Source organism: Urocampus carinirostris, chromosome 10 (genome assembly GCF_059441175.1).
Source record: "Urocampus carinirostris isolate Australia breed hairy pipefish chromosome 10, RoL_Ucar_1.0, whole genome shotgun sequence".
Classification (NCBI taxonomy): domain Eukaryota; kingdom Metazoa; phylum Chordata; class Actinopteri; order Syngnathiformes; family Syngnathidae; genus Urocampus; species Urocampus carinirostris.
Window position 1 is genome coordinate 5,223,587 of NC_142358.1, and position 17,842 is coordinate 5,241,428.

At 39.8% G+C, this 17,842-nt stretch overlaps 1 protein-coding gene across 3 annotated transcripts in view; it reads left to right on the forward strand.

Annotated features, from left to right (window-relative positions):
* tenm4 (teneurin transmembrane protein 4) overlaps positions 1–7,384 on the forward strand; it is a 287,914-nt gene extending 280,530 nt beyond the window's left edge. For all 3 annotated transcript variants that reach the window (XM_088346405.1, XM_088346406.1, XM_088346404.1), the window contains one exon: positions 3,218–7,384. In XM_088346405.1, coding sequence (XP_088202531.1) covers positions 3,218–3,979 — 762 coding nt within the window. In that variant the 3' untranslated portion in view covers positions 3,980–7,384. The remainder of the gene's footprint in view (positions 1–3,217) is intronic.
* Positions 7,385–17,842: the final 10,458 nt, after the last annotated feature.

Here is a 17,842-nt window from a genome sequence, read left to right on the forward strand (position 1 = left end):
CTCACATAATATATTATAATTTCTCCCACATACTACTATACTCTTATACACATGCTACTATACTCTATACCTCTCTTTTCTGCTTTCAAAGCCGGAAAAGAAAGACGACTTGGATGGACACTAAACTTTGTTTACAATGTCTGCAACTCTTATAGATATGAGGGTCATTTGAAAAGTAAATCTTACTCTTATATACTACACTATTCACTCTCACACAGACTACTATACTGTCTTACATATGCCATTATGCTCTCATACACATACTACTATACTCTTTCAGACTTGACACTATACTCTCATACACACACACAGTACTAAACTCTCTCAAGCACTATACACAAATGTTTGTTCTCCATGTTTGCAATGCTAATAAATATGAGAGGCCGTTTGGGGAGTAAATCATACTCGCTCTCAAAATAAACATCATACTCTATACTGTCATACAAACACAATCATACCCATGCAAAACACTACTATACTCATCGATACTACTATGCTCTTACAGACGCTACTATACTCTCTTTACACATCTCCCGGACCCCTGTGCGAGCTATAACAACGAAATGGAGAAAGCATAAAACCAGTGCAAACCTACCAAGACCTGGCTGTGTCTCTAAACCTTTGGCCCAAACCAGGAGAAAACTAATCAGAGAAGCAACAAAAAGACACAACTGAGGTGACACAATCTGCGCATAGTCATCCTCTGCATAAATCTAGCCTTTATGAAAGAATAGCAACAATAAAGCTCTTTCTGAAAAAATACCAGAAAAAGGCCAGTTTCATGTTTGCAACTTTGTGGAACAAGGTGCTCTGGTCAGATGAAGCCATGACGGAACTTTTTGGGCTTAATGCAAAGCATTACGTGTGGCATAACAGTAACACTGCACATCACCCTGAAAACATCTGAAAAATAAGATAAATTGCACTTTAATTTAAGCTAAGTATTTTGGCAACAAAACGTATTGTACTGTCCAGTGACTCGTACACATTATGAAAATGTTCAAAGGAGACACGACCACATTTTTTTACTGCTATTACTCACGGCTCACAAACCTCTTAACTGCAAGGGTCGCAGGGGCACCACTTCATGTGGTGTATTTGGGCAAGTACAGCCTGGCTGAGCTCATCCTTTTCCAAGGCCTGTTTTTGGGGTAGGGGATTGCTTCTCCACATGAAACAGATAATAACAGTTAACATAGTTATCACTAGCAGGAGAAGCCACCTAATCTCAGATACAGCACCTACATCATTTGTTCGCCGTTGTTTTTCTGTGTACAACATCATCCCGCTCTTCAGAGATGTAAAGAAAAATATATATATATCCTAATGAGGAACATAAAAGCTTCAAATCTTTCTCAGAAGTACTGCAGGCTGGTTTAATATTATAGCAAAGTGTTAGGTGACTAATTCTCGTTTGTACCGGTAATTATCGCGCATTACTTCTAATAAATGACCCGAGGTCAATTTCCTCAAACGGAAGCACTCATTATTCCAAGAAAGACAAACTAGTAGGACTTTGTCGTGATAATTTCCGCAACAAACTGCCATCATCTGGCGGGTGTGTTTACAATTCTTTTCTTTATCATTGGGTGGGAAAAATACAATCTGTTTTCATTTACTTTTGCGTGGCCGGCCAAGCGGGAAAAATTGCCACTGAGGTTCTCAGACAGATGAGGTCCTGTGTCGTGCAAAGCTGGCATTTTGGGTCACCGCCTGGGGGCCGATTTGCACCCCAGTTTTTGCAATCAACAGAATTCTTGGGATGTTTATGCAGTTTTTAATTTTTCCATTCCCCTTTTGTCCCCCATTTGCTCCTGGGACGGACAGGATGGTATCGTGGATAGCGCGGGAGTGACAGAGGACATCAGGCATTGTCACGCTTCTTCATCCTCAAATAAAATCACAGATAACTATGATAGGTTGCAGAAAAAGGAAGGTCGAACATTTTTGAATTAGAATTACGCAATAGTGATCTTTTTGTCGCATTTATTAATTTCTAAAAAGTTTTAAATTAAATATTTTCTCTGTTGAGTATGTGTTAACAGTGCCCAACTGAGTATGAAGAGCCTTTACATTCCACTTGTCATTTCATTTTTTTTATCTGCTTTTATCTTACTTTTAACATTGGTGTTCCAGTCACTCAACACTTTAAGCTCGACAAAAGGAGGCGGGGGTAAGAAGGTGTTGTAGAGTGATTTCACGCGCATGCTGATTGTTTTAATTTATTTTAGGATGAAATTGGTGCATGTAACAAAAGGACTGTTTCATATACGGACCAAATGCTGACAGAAACCCCAAAAAAGATGAAAAATCTGAGTTTATTCGAGCCCATCTAATGTAAGAGAAATACGTATGTGCACACGGCACACAGGCAGCTTAAAAGAAACTGCAATGATCATTTCATTGCAATGATGACTTCAGCCAGAAGATAGAATCAGCAAGTGGAATATTTTAAATTTATAGACAACACTTTTAAATTAAATACATCCCACATATAAATACGGTTAGTTTAAAATTGTGGTCATTTAATGTATTATTTTTTTCATACACTGTTCTCTGATTAGCTCATTTTTAGTCAAAAAATTAGCGCAATTTCCATACAATTTGTATTATTGTGTTTTGTATTATTAGCGTTATTGTTATTACTTTTAGGATTTTAACAATTCTTTAAGAAACACAAATGCTGTTTTGCTCTGATAGCAGATAATTGTCAACTCAAAATATTATTTTTCATATTTTGTTCCATGATTATTTTATTTTTCTAGTTTAGAATTCTGCTCAATTCCACTATAACTTTGTTTTTTGGAATTTTAAATTATAACACAAAATAAAATATAGTGGTGTGTCTAGTTCTCAATTTTACTAGTTTGCAAAACAGGTCAATAACTTCCTTATCAGTCTTCTACTGAAAAGCTGTGCTGATCGGAACGTTTTGTAATGCTATAATATAGTGGTTTCTAGATTTCACAAGTGTCTAAACCTGGGAATTCACTTTTTCTGCCAGTTTTCGTTTTCTACCCAAAAGATGTGCTGATATTAAATCCATTGTTCTGTAAAGATATCATTTAAAGGACTAGTTTGTTTTTTTCTGCTTGTCTGCCTGTGGTTCCTAGTATTGACTAGTTTGTGAACCTGTGCACTAACTTTTTCAGTTGACAGTTTGCTTTTCCGACCAAAAAAGGAGTATGTGACATGATTGGCGTTTGTTTCTTCACAGTCCCTTCTTGGCGTCCAGTGCGAAGTCCAAAGACAGCTGAAGGCTTTTGTCAAACTGGAACGCTTTGGCCAGATCTACCACGCCAAAAGCGCCGGCTGCCCACAATCGGAGCCGGCCCCGGCCGCCTTTGCCTCTGCAGGCTCCATCTTCGGGAAAGGTGTCAAATTTGCTATCCGCGACGGTCGCGTTCGCACCGATATCGTCAGCTTGGCCAACGAGGACGGGCGGCGGATGGCGGCCGTACTGGACGATGCCATCTACCTGGAGACGCTACGCTACACGGCATCCGGCGTGGACACGCACCATTTCGTCAAGCTGGCCTCGGCAGAGGGCGACCTGGGCCTGATGGGTATGGCGGCGGGCCGGCGAACGCTGGAAAACGGCGTCAACGTGACAGTTTCGCAGGTTAACGCCGTGCTTGCCGGCCGAGCCCGCCGCATCACCGATATCCGGATGCAGCACGGTGCACTTAGCCTCAATACGCGCTATGGTAGCAGTGTTGAGGAGGAGAAGGCGAGGTTGCTGGAGGCGGCGCGGAGAAGGGCCGTGACGCAAGCTTGGGCGCGTGAGCGACAGAGACTGCGTGATGGCGAGGAAGCTTCCCGAGCCTGGACCGAGAGCGAGAAGCAGCAGCTGCTGGGCTCAGGGAGGGTGCAAGGCTACGACGGATTCTACGTGCTAGCGGCTGAGCAGTACCCCGAGCTAGCCGATAGCGTCAACAATGTTCGCTTCATGCGGCAGAGCGAGATGGGCAGAAGGTGACGTGAAGGCAATGCCTGGCCTCGCCCACCTTCAATGGCGGACATCTTGCCAAAGACGCTTCAGTAGGCCGCCGTTTGGTATGCTTGTGCGTGTAAGATCAGTTTTCACAGAAAAAAATGGGTTGCACTGGACTGCGTGTTTGCATCTTTCCTGTTCGCAATTGGCAATTGAAAATTAGTTACGCCTAATGCACACTTCTCACAGGATGGATGCAGTCTGTTGAGGTTCCACTGTGATTCTGTTGTAAGTTTTACACAATCTTTTTAATTCCTCCGAATGCAGCATCTGATGTTTCATGTAGCTAAAGAAATGACACACGGCAACTGCAAGACTTTAAGTAAGTCGGATTTTTAAAAGAGACAAAACAAACTCCAATATTTTCAGGTCAAGTCCTGTCTATTTGTCTTGCCCTCAATCACAAGAAGGCTGTACAGACAACAAACTACCATTACATCATCCCCTAATCTGAAACATGCATGAGGGCAGGGAAAAACTCAAAAACCTTAGCATGAGGAAAGTTGAGAAACATCACAAGATTTTAAACCCAAAACTCTTGGGTGGAAAATAAACCCAGTTTGGGTCACTATTTGTGTGAGCATTGTAATATATTTTGTAGGGAGAATCTTTTCCTGGCTACATGTATTTCCCCCTGCTGGAATGGTTTGCTCCCCTTTAAAAATAAGGGCATTCTTGAAGCTGCTTGTAAACCACTGTGTTAACCTCATTCACTATACACTTTCTGGATATAATTTTGGGGAATTTGGCCCATCTATCTATCATACGCATTAAAATATTCGAATTTTGGGTCGAATATAAAAAAATGGACAAACTCAATCCTTGCGTTGATCTGGGTTTCTAACAAAAAAAAAGTTTTTTTGTGGTTTGAAACAAAATGAGCTACTCTGTTTGGTACAAAATATAACATTTTTTTTTATTTTTTTTCGAAACAAACTTACTCTTTTTTTCCAGAATTATCTTGCACAGAAAAATGAAAGCGCCAGTGCCTTTTCTAAGAGAACCTAACAATTCCAAATGGAGAAATACAGTAAGTGTAACTGGGGAAAGACTCATTACGAAAATCCGATGCAAAGCTCACACAGAAAGTTCTACTTGTACTTCCTTATTTACAGCGTGATAAATCTGAAAAGGTCGTTTGGCTACTTATTAGATCTGTGAGACATTTTAGGGACGATCCAGTTCGTGGTCTGTCCTCTGTTTTTTTATTTTTCTGAACACATCAGGGGATAATAAACAAAAGGACGGGTGTTCAATCTGCCCTACAAAAACACTTTATAGCCCACTCAAACAGTTCTGCTTGGTTTATTATCCGTGGGGTGTCCAATACTTAAAAAATATTGTTTTAAATAAATGAAGTCTTTGATTAATGCTTCAGCATGCTCCCTGATAGAATGAGGACCCTCCACCCCCTTCCCTTTAGTTCGATTGTTGATTTCAAGCACAACAAATAGTTGTCTTGCAGATTCAATATGGAGCCAGACCACATCCATTTCAGATGCAATGTGCATTAGGCGTTATGCCTCAGCTCGTCCATTCTGCCTTTTCCTCAGCCAAGGAGATTCCTTCTCTTTTAATTAACTTCTTTTTAATACTCAAAACATGTCACACATTGATACAGAGACTACACGACTATGTTTAGATACAGGCAATAATCTGATTGGACCCAAAACATTGGATTTCTGGACGAATCTGAATAAATCGCTTACATGACTAAGGGCAAACAAACAACTGTAACATCGCGTTTGCAAATTTTATTATTGTAAGCAATGTCATGACGCAAATAGACGTTGTTTTCACATTTAAGTTTAATCATTATATCAAGGATTCATTCATGTAATTCACCAAATTTAACAAAATACTGAGCTTGTTTGCTCCAAAAGTGTCCTTTATTGCTTCTTCAGCTCTTACATCAGTTGTCAGGAGCATGGACTTACACTTTGTGAAGATGGATACAACTGTGGTATTTTCCCCTTGGGGGCAGAAAATAACGGAAATGTCCAGAAAATTAACCATTACACCTGACTTTTTTATCAAGTTAACCGGAGGTTGCGTGTTTTATCTGTCTATTGATTACAAGTCACACTGTGTTTTGCGGTGTAAAAATATGCCAATATAAGAGAAAAAAGACAAAGAAACTTATCCATCATATCTGCACCACTTATCCATAGTAGGGTCGCAAAGATGACGGAGCCCATCCCAGCTGTCCTCGGGCAATGGGCAGGGTTGACCCTGAACTAGTTGCCAGCCACTCACAGGGCAAACACAGTTCAGACAACTTACTCGCTCATTCACACCTAGGGACAATTTGGACCAGCCAATTTACCTGACATGCATGTTTTTGGAATGTGGGAGGAAATAAACAGACTTTGCGTATATTGTTCTTCTCTTTACAAGTCCAACAGTGCTTTGGGGAAGAAAAATATCACAGATGACAGAAAAAAAAACAATTGGATTACTTGGATGTGTACACATGCACAAGTCGAAAAGGAAAGGACTAACCCTACAATAGCAGTTATAATACCCACATTCCAATTCAGACCTTTATTGGATTATTGTCCCTGACAATAGTTCGTTCTTCAATCAGATTCTTGCCTGTACGCAATGGTACCCATTGTTTTTTGGGGGAGGGGGGCTACTGAATTTTGAAAAAAAAAAAGTGAAAAAAAAAATCTAAATGGAGAGATTCTAACATGTTTTTATTGTGTGTGTGTGTGTGTGTGTGTGTGTGTGTGAGTGTGTGTGTGTGTGTGTGTGTGTGTGTGTGTGTGTGTGTTTTGTGGAGAGGGGCAAAATGTGTGTGTTTTAAAAATGCAATGAAAAATGTCTCTTCTTTTATTTGCAACCAACGCACAAGATTATTTCCAGTGAACTTTCGGAACAAATGTGAACCCATCGTCTTTCTAATGTCTGTCGTCCTTCGCCAAAGGTGGAAATTTTTACAAAAGTGTGCTTCGTCAGACGTTTGCTTTGCCTTAAGGGGACGCAATGCACGGGACCAGCAGGTTTCTGTTTACACTTCGTCCCGCATCCTTTTTCGTACCCGTTGTCATGACGACATTGTGATGGGACTTGACTGTCCAACAAAAACAATGGGAGTCTCTTTGTGTCTGTTTTATTTTATTGAATCATTTTGTGTTTACTGATTGATGCACTGAGATGTTTTTTTTTTATATATCCCACCCAGTCTACAAAAAGTTTCAAACACTGTGTTTTATTTTTCGATTGCTTTTTCCTTGGACCATGTACATAGGAAGATGAAGTGGAGCAGTGTGCTGTAAATGAAAAAACATGCAAACTGTAGATACTGCTTAGAGCTACATCGCGTGTAGTCTTATGAAGGTAGAACATGAAAAAAAATAAAGGGAATATTTTGTGTTTATCTTTCAATGTCTTTGCCTTTTGTCGTGGAAATGGTCAATATTGATTTTTTTTTTGTTTCATGTTCTAAGTTAATCACACAATGAATTTGAACAACAACTTTTTTCTGGGTTTTGACACTTTTTACCCGGTAAACATTTCATAAATGCAACAATAAAAAAGGCCAATATATCTTTATTTTTAACATTTTTTTCCCCAATATAATAATTTTAAAAGTTAGCGTATCGTCATTTTTTCCTATTTCTTTTTTGCATTTATGTAATTTTATCGTGTAGAAAGTGCATCAATGCACTAATATGAATTTTCTTTTTTAATTTATGCAATTTTTACACATTAACCATTACATAAATGCAAAAAAGAACAACCAAAAAACAATAGAATACTTTGGTCCTATTTTTATTTTGGCCATTTTCTCTATACAGTATAAACATTTTTTAATGTATTGACATGTTTTTATTGGTTTATTTATTTATTTATGCACATTTTACATGAAACGCGTTACATAAATGCATGAAACTTAAAAGTGACAAAATGTGTTTGCCATTAAGTTGTTTTTTTTGCATTGCAAAAATGCAAACAATAAATAACAAATACAGAGATGTTATATTTTTATTATTAGTATAGTTTTAAGTAGATTATTCCATTTGTATAATTGATCATCCATTATAATGTAATAGCTAGACTGTATCCTGAAATGTTACTTCTGTATCTTTGAAAATGAACTGGCCTTCTCCTCAAGCCAATCAACGGCTAACTTATCAACTAGCCCACCGACTTTTGATCCTGCGCTCGCTGTATTGTGTGAGTACTAAAATAGAATGTCTTAGTATTTGGAGAAAATATCACTCCCTTGAGGAAGTACATGCTCTTTTTTACAATGTTTGTGAGGGTTGTGAAGTTTTTCCAGTGATGGACCCATGTGGGGAAGCCAGTGTGTGGTGGTTTAACACATATGTGCCCAGTTGAAACCCTGGTTGAGGCCCTCTGGTCGTAGGAGAAGTGTCAGACCTTGAGCTGAAGGACATTCCCCTTTGCCGCCAGGACATTAACCAGGGCTGCCGGAGTGGCCCCTTTTCTTGCTGGCGGGACAGGAACCAGGCCCAGCCGAGGGGGCTTCTCACCACAGAGACAAGAGGCTTTACCTAAAAGCCACCTGGTCACGGAAGTGGGAGCCAGTTCTTCTCCTTTCTTCCTCATTCCTTGAACTATCCAGTCGTGTCACTCCACACATTCTACGCAAACATCTCATTTCAAAAACAGGGTATATTCATAAGTACTATTTATCTCCATTCAAAGCTATAAACTAGAGCCTTTTTAATATACAGTACAGTCAAGCCACATGCTACCAATTGGCTAATGCCCCAATCCACATCTTTGCCATACTTGTGAGTGTGTTTTTTAATGTTTTTTTTTTCACTAAACCTTTTTATTTTCACCCTAACGTTGAGATTTGTATCTGTGAGTGTTGCTGTAGCCACCACGGGCAGGTCAAAATACTATACACATGCCTCCTTGTTGAAAAGTTTCGTAGTTCATCAGGAACAAAAAGTTCCCCCGCCGAGAAGTGGTATTTTGCCGCAGCGAGACCAAATTTTTGTTTACCCCTACAGGCATAAACACAACGGCGACAACAATTCACCTCAGCCCCGCTGACCCGAGTCCTGCTGCTCGCTAGCAGCACAACTTGCAAATCCAGAAGTAAAATGGCTGGCTTTAGCTTTGGGTTTTCTGCTTTTTTTGTGTATATAACAGTGTGTGTAGTGTATTTTGAACCCAACCTCTCTTATTATTACATATTTCTTTATTTGATGGTCTACTGCAGGGGTGTCAAAGGTTACGCCTGCGAACCGGATCATGCCCACCAAGGGTTTGAATCTGCAACACCACTGATAGAAGCACAAGAGAACCTAAAGAGCTGTGGTTTTAAATATGGCTGCTTAGTCGTGACAAAGATGGGGACACTCACAAAGCAAACACTTCTATATTCCTCTCTCTCTCTCTCTCTCTCTCTCTCTCTCTCTCTACCTTTTACACTCCCCTTTGCTATTTCTTTCTCTCTTTCCCCCTTTATTTCCCACATTGTGTTGCTTTAGCTCTCACTCTTCTTTCCCTCTTCTGCTTTCTCTCATTTTATTTATGTCTTTGTCTTTCTCTCAATTTGTCTATTTCTCTCTCCTTGTCTCTATCTTTTTCTGTTATTGTCCCTTTCTCTCTTTTCCCTCTCTTTCCCACCTCTCTCTTTGTCTTTCTCTCTTTTTTTTCTTGCTCTCACTTGCTATGTCTCTGTATTTTTCTATGTCTCTTTTTCTCTTTCTCCTTTTCTCTTTCTTCCTCTTTCCCTCTCTCTCACTCCTTCTGTCTCACTATTTTTCTACCCATCTCTTTGTTTCTCTCCATCTCCCCTGCTTTTGTCTCTCTCTCTCTCTCTCTCTCATATCTTTCTGTTTCTCTCTCTTTTTCTCTCTCTCTTTCTCACTCTATTTCTATTTATTCCCACTGTCTCTCTCTTCCTTTCTGTCTATCTGTCTCTCTCTCTCTCTCTCTCTCTCTTCTCTCTCTCTCTCTCTCTCTTTCTCTCCTTCTCTGTCTTTCTTTAATCCAGTGATTTTCAACCACTGTGCCGTGACACACGAGTGTCCCGTGAGCGATCGTCAGGTGTTATATTATTAATTTGTATTACCGTATTTTCGGGCGCACCGGGTTATAGGGCGCACCTCGAAAAAATAGTTTTTGGTCCTATATTTGACATAGATAAGACGCACCGGATTATAAGGCGCTACAATGGGAACGTCGACAAAACAGTCAGATAGTTCAGTCAAACTAATTACCCCCTTAACATTCCCAAAGCTTGCAAAGAAGCAAATACGTGTCGAGAACACGTGCAGATGCGGTGTCCGTACGATGTCACTCAAATGCATCGTTCCAAATATCATTCGGAAGGTCAAAGTCTTGGGATTTAAGAAATGCCAACCATTCCTTAGTTTCTATTTTCTTTTTCGCTCGCAACTTTACTGTGCATATGACAATAAACACTTGGAATTGAGTTTAATTTAAAAATAGACACTCCATTCCATCCATTATCTGCACCGCTTATCACAGAAACATCGAGATCAGTCTGAAACAAGATACAGGGAAAATATATAGCCGGAGTAGCTCACCGAAGTCGTTGTGTTCAATAATAATGTGCAAACATGGTCCTCTTATATCCGTGAGTGTAGTAAATCCAGGAGAATAAAATATTTACAAATACAGAATAGTAAAAAATGCTTTCTCTATGCCGTCAACCCAACGTGCTATTCACATTCATCTTTTTCGGCCAATTGCAGGCTTTGTTTTGCCGCTTTAGCCTATGCCAGCCTGTAAATGATGAAAAGGATCTGCCCCTTTACCTCCGAATAACTTTAGCCAATAGTGATCGATTCAAATGATGATTGACACATTGGTTAGCCAATGAAACGCCGGTAAATAAATCCCAGCATACACCGCGGACTACTTGGCGTTGGGGGAAAATCTAGTCGGCGGCTGCAAGTTAGTTGCAAGACTTTGCGACTTAATATTGATCCATAAATGAGGCGCACTGTATTATAAGGCGCATGGTCAGCTTTTGAGAAAAAAATAAAGGCTTTTAGGTGCGCCTTATAGTGCGGAAAACACGGTAATTGAATTTGTTAAATTATCCAATGTCATTTTTTGAAATTTAAAATTTAAAACATTTATGAATCATTTTCTGTAATGATCATCATCAAGTGTCTGTGCTGTAAAAACTGGGGGCATTATAAATTATATTGTAATTAAACTGTTGATTGTAATTTTATAACATTTTCGGTTGGTGGTGTGCCGCAAAATTTTTCCCAATGTAAAAAACATGCCCTGGCTCAAAAAATAATAATGGATGGATGGAAGGCCCACTGGATATAACGATCATGAGTTGCTAGAATAGCATTAAAATACATTTAAATTAGAATAATCTATTTTTAGGACATAAATTAACGTTATGACATCTGGTTTCACCACTAAAATTAATGAATTAATTTTTTGGGTTACGCTGTCCTCACTCAAAAGTATCCCATTTTTCGTCAGTTAGGCAGCTAGTGTACAACATTCCAGATAACCAAACTTATTTTCGTTTGTTGCTGTTTATTCGAAAGATGGCCTCAACCATTACCCTTATAACAGGGGTGGCGAACACGCGGCTCTAGAGCCACATGCGACTCTTGGCCAATAAGAATACGGCTCTTTGCCTCATCATATTTTCTATATACTGTGGCTCTTTGCCTCGTTTCATGTTTAGTTTTTTTCCCCTCTTAAAACACACTTGAATCCATCAGAGTTAATAACTAATATTAAATAATATTTTGAAATTAATTTGGCAGATTTGTTGTTTTTATGCTGCCGGACACATAACTGACTGCCAATCATCTGCGTAGGTTACGTCCAATGCCGGCCAATGTGTGGTGTGACTCTTTGACTCTCACGGTTAAAAATTTCGGCTCTTTGTGTCAGACTACTTCGCCATCCCTGCATTAAAAGGTTGCTGTAAAACAAAAATAAAGTACAGAAACATTCCTGTTAACTTGCTAATGATACAAAAATTTTCAGTCAAGTATTCAAAATAGTGACACAACTTTCATTATTGTCCAAAGCAACAACAAAAGAGCATTTGCAATGAGCACCTTAATCAAAGGAGGGCACTTGAAGACCACTCTCCATGTTTCTCAAAAGCAGAACAGTTATGCAGTATGTTTTAATTGTTACCATGCATTTCCAATTTCATCTACCACAGTTAAGGTTTGTAAGTCACACCAGAAATAAAGTTGCACTTTCAAATTTCTAGACTTTTTTTGTGTGTGTCGTATAGTCTGTAAAATATGGTAATTGGTGTGGTCTATAGTCCAGTTTTTGCCGTGTTTGAGTTGTGGCAACATTTTTATTGCCTTAGTTTTCGAGCATGGAAAGAATTGAAACGTCTGAGGCGACTAAAGATCGTGTTCTGTGAATAGTTCAAAAAGAAAAAAATGAAAATGTAACACCTGCCGTCTGGCAACCTGCACCAGTGATTATTTTCCTGACAAGGAGCGCCATTTTGCACAAAAAAGGAGGCCACCTGTTGGCACAGTTTACAAACCCCACAACAATAAATGGAAAAAAAAACATTTTATCACACTGGCCACATTTCAAGTGTCCTCACAATGGCGAGCTGGCCACATCTGTTGTGCTCCTGAGAGGACAGCGGGGCGAGCTCATCTTTTAATCATTTCAGGCTAGCGCTATGCTAATGACGCTGGCCTCATAAAAGCGTAACGGCATTGAGGACGGTAAACCGAGGGGCGATTGAGGGAGCCCAAATTCCCCGAAGGTCCTCGGTCGGGTTTGAAAGCACCGTTAAATAGAGTCGACGCAAACGAAAGCCGAGTGGCGGTTTTTAAAATGTCACCATTGCGCGGGTGAGTCGGAGGTCAAGTCGCATGCTAATGTGGAGAATGTGTGCTAAAAGCTCGCAAAATGTAACAAACTGCAATAGGAATTATTCGGTAGTCAATGAAGCTTTACAACTGGGAAGAAGAATTTCTCTAATCTTCAATCACAGAGAGTGGAAAACGAAGTATCACGATGCATCTGTGATATTGTTTGACGCCTATAGGGATTCAAAGATAAAGGATAACGCGTTGGAAAATAATGACGTCTCAACTTTAAAGCGATACATCTGCAGGAGTCGGAAATGATCACATATGCTTCATGAAGCTTCGTTTGTCTGTTCCTTCATAAAAACGTTTAAAAATCAGATACAGTAGACCCGGGTTTTGGGTTCATGTGCCTTAACTCTGAAAAGACCGAAATGCTAGTTATTGGTCCATCTAAATGCCGTGACTTGTTCTCAAAAACAGCTCTGAACATTGACAACGTAATATCACCCAGAGTGACTCAGTCAAAAATTTAGGTGTCAGATTTGACCCCGATCTGTCCTTTCAAACACACGTTAAGAATATTACTCGAACAGCTTTTTTCCATCTTTGCCACATTGCTAAAATTCGCCCTATGCTGTCTCAGTCGGATGCAGAGATTATAATTCATGCGTTTTTTACCTTCCGCCGATTTCTGTAATGCACTACTCTCCGGTCTCCCGAAGTCCAAAATCAAGAGCCTTCAGCTAGTACAAAATGCTGCAGCGAGGCTTTTAACTAAGACAAATAAGTTTAACCACATTACCCGGTTTTAGCTAACCTGCATTGGCTTCCTGTTAGCTTAAGATGTGATTTTAAGGTTCTGTTGGTATTATACAAAATCATGCATGGACTTGATCCCTCATATCTTTCAGATTTAATTTTCCCCCTATGTTCCGGTCCGGAGCCTTCGCTCTGAAAATACTGGTCTACTAGTGATCCCAAGATTCAAAAAGAGATCCGCAGGTTCGAGAGCGTTCTCCATTTGGGTCCCAGTGCTGTGGAATGCTCTTCCCCTTGAGATTGAAAATGTTAATATCTAAGCTTAAAACACACTTCTATTCTATAGCATATGAATAACCTATTTTTTATGTTGACAATATGAGGGGATGGTGTCATAATACTGCAGTCTGTAGTTTGCAATAGTCTTTGATCTGTGCAGCCCTTTGAGACTCTTTGTGATTAAGGGCTATACAAATAAACATGACTTGACTTGACAATTACTAGACCCCCGGGTTACATCGGCCTTAGTTTATTATGTATTACTCAGCCCCTCATTAGGGCATTTTTCCCACCATGCCACCCCCAGGTCACAGCGTTCCCAGTTTATGGTGTGTGGAATATGATGGGTTTTTTGGCCCTTAGTTATGGCATTTTCCCCACCATAAGACATCAACAAACAATTATTTGATGGGCCAAATGCCTCATTAACTTTGTTTGTCCATCACTACATGCATTTTTTTAATAAAATGGGATACAGTAGACTTCAGGTTACACAGCGTTCTAAGTTATGATGAATTCACGTGAGGATGTGAAAATTTTTCCAGTTCCTGTTACGGCCTTTTCCACCTCACACACCATCGACCAAAGTTATTTGGCGCGCCAAATGCTTCTTGAAGCTTTGTTTGTCCATCATTACATAAACATGTTTAAAAATTCGGATAGACCCCAGGGTTACGGCGTCTCCAGTTTTCCTCGGTGGGCCAAACGCTTCATGAAACGTTGTTTGTCTGTTACTGTGTAAAAATAAAGAAAATTAGTAACAGTCAACCATCAGATTTCAGTGTCCATGGTCACAATACTTTCACATTATGATGTGGAACACGATGCTTTTTCATTCCCTTGTTTCTGCATTTTCCCTACCATACGACATCAACAACAAATTATTTGGCGGACCAAATGCTTCATGAAGCTTCATTTTTCCATTGCTTAATGAAAATTTAAAAATCAGACAGTCAACTCCCTGGTTACGCTGTCCTCACTTAACAAAGTTTTCATGTTACGTTATGGAATACATTTTTGGCCCCTAGGTCTGCCATTAGTTTGTGTCACATAATTTTTATACATATACCAGTTACGTTGTTGGATGAACCACCTTCCACAATGTTTTACACTCTTTTCAGTGATTGTCAGGCATGGCGGCGATTTATTTTGCTGTTATTTCTACCTGAAATTAACTGCACTTGTGCCACCAGCAATCCTTTATCCTCATTCTCTTTTTGATGAGAGAACAGACTGGTAAAAAGCACTTTTTTCAGGAGGCCCCTAAAAATTCACGGTTGCGGCTGCAAACCATTATCCCCAATAGACTGTTGTCGCAAGAAGGGGCTGGTGGAGCGCATTTTTTGTTTGTTTCAGGCGGCTAAAGTGTGCTGTTGTGACCCACCTAAAATTAACTTTACTGTTTTAGCTGTTATCTATTACTCTCAGTAATCGGGCGGCTCTTTTTCTATTATTTCCGTCTAAAAAGGACAGCACCCATCAGCCTCAATTTATTGTCCACAGTTGACTATTTCTGTGAGCAGGAGTCGCCTGAGCACTTTTTTTTTGGTAAGGAACAATGAAACCTGCCTTTGTAGCCTGCCTGAAATAAACTGCACTGTTTTGGCAGTCATCTGTTATCCCAAGTGGACTATTGCTGAGACCAGGGGCCGTGACAGCAAATTTGTGTTATTCATTCTTTACGCCTAGAATTAACAGCGTGGCTTTGATCCATTATCCTTTGTTGCTAATTGCCATGAGTGGGGGCCGGCAAAGCACACGTTAAAATGGGGAACGGTGGTACTTTGGAGATTTTCAGATATTGCAGGGAGTTCTGGTACCCATTAGGAATTACATGCATATATAACATCATAATATTTATATATTATCTCCAATGACAGTTTAGCTTCGATTCATCCTGTTGCTGTGAGTGGGGGCCGGCAAAGCACATGTAAAAATGGGGGGGCTTCTTTGAGGATTTTCACATTTTGCAGGGGGTTAAGGTACCTATTGGGAATTACATGCATGTATAAAAGTAAATAATTACATATTATCTCCAACGACAGGATACTCACAGCTCACTAAATAATTTTTCCAGAGTCTCAGCTGCATTTGTTATTCTCAAGCCAACAAGTGTGATGGCTCAGTTGGCACCTTTCTTTTTTTTTTTTTAGAATAGACGGTGAGCTCCGATTGGAGCGTTTGATACAAATTGTATCGACAGCGCATCTGAGGCTTCAGCAGGGTCAGCCGCCATCAAAATTCACCTTAACGCGTACCGACAGATTTTCGTGTCGCACTTCATAGCCGTTACAAAGTAGGCGGCTCTAATTAAGGCCTTTTAAAGTCGGCGTGATGGAAAAATAAGAGGCAGAAAACGTCATTGCCACACCGTGCATCACGTTAACGTCTTTTACTAAGGTCAGAATTCCAAAATTAAAGCCACAGTTTGTATTATCCAGCAACCCCTAGTGGTGTTAAGTGTGTCATTCATTTAAATAAAATACTATTGATTCAAATAATGACCAAACACACATGCACTATCTCATAAACATGACATTTTTAAAGACTTGTAGGTTTATTAAGCATTATATTTAATGATCTCGCCATCATGGCTCTCCGGTTGTGGGAATGTTTTGTATGACATTTTCTTTCATGTTGTCTTCCATTATAGTTGGATGGTGTTTGGACATTACATAGTTGTTCTATCCACATATGATTATGTTCCCTGCGTCGTCTACCTTTTAAGTTTTGTCTGGTTAGAATCAATTGGTTTTCCAACATATCCTTTGTCTTCATACTTTTATGTTTTTTTTTAAGAAAATTTATAAGAAGTTACTGTTTCAATATCATGTAGCAGCGACATGTAGTTAAGTCTGTGTTAGAGTAGCTTTGATGTGTTAGAACTCATAAGATCCTAGTAAACTTTCAACATATTGTGCAAAGTGTTTCTTTCATGATTATGTTCAGTTAGAGTCATGTTCCAATATTTCCCGGAATTTTTTCCTTTCATGTTTTTGTTTTGAATCGATTTAGTGTGCCTGAATTTTATTCAGATTCAGATCCAGATTTACTTTATTGTCATTCGTGTACACGTGTATACAGAACGAAATGTCGATACATCTGACCCACACAGTTTCCTTGAGCGTCAGCCGGGATAGATAAGATTAACCATGTCTTCGTCAGAATTTTAGCGCAGCAGCAGCAGTTCGTCATCTCGCGGTTCGATTCCACTTCCAGTTGTTAAATGGTCATGTTTATTGTCCAGAGAGCAAACGTTGGAGAGGAAAATGGATGGGAGAGGCGTTTTGAAGGGTTTAGCCTTTAGCCTAGCTGTTAGGCCGGCCCGACAACCTCGCTTCCTCGTCCGGTCACGCCGCTGTCTTGCCACTCTGCTTCGCTGCTTTGTAGGCCGCTGGGTCTTGTTGACATAGCAGTCCATGGCTAATAAACACTCCCGAGTGGTTGTAGCACCGAGCGCTTGATGTCTGGATGAATGCATATCCAGGAAAAAAAACTGCGATCGTATATTAATCTGCAGTTCGAGCAGACTTTGAGCGCCGTCAAAACTGAGTCGAAGACTGGGTCTTATGGCCGAAGTGTAAAAAACTGTAGCGAGCCAATGTAGCCGCAGCCAAGCAGGGGCGCCGCCATATTGATGAAATATATCGATATTCCATGGTCTCGTTTTCATAGCACTCTAATTGTTGTTCCAATAATTTTTTGGTGTGTTTTGTTCTAATAGAGATGGTTGGTGTTGGAACATTATATACATATGTTCTATTCAAGCTTGAGTATTTTCCCTGTTTACCATACCTTTTATGTTTTCTTCTGTTAGAACCAGTTGGTATTCCAACATTTTCTTTGTCTTCCTATTTCCATGTTCTAGTGACTATTTTGACAAGATCAAGTGCATTTTAGCCTGTGTTAGGATAGGTTTGATGTCTTTGAATTCCGATGATCCAAGTAAACTTCCAACATATCCCACATTTCCTTACTTTCATGTTTTTGTTCAGTTAGATGTAGTTAGTGTGTCTGGATTATA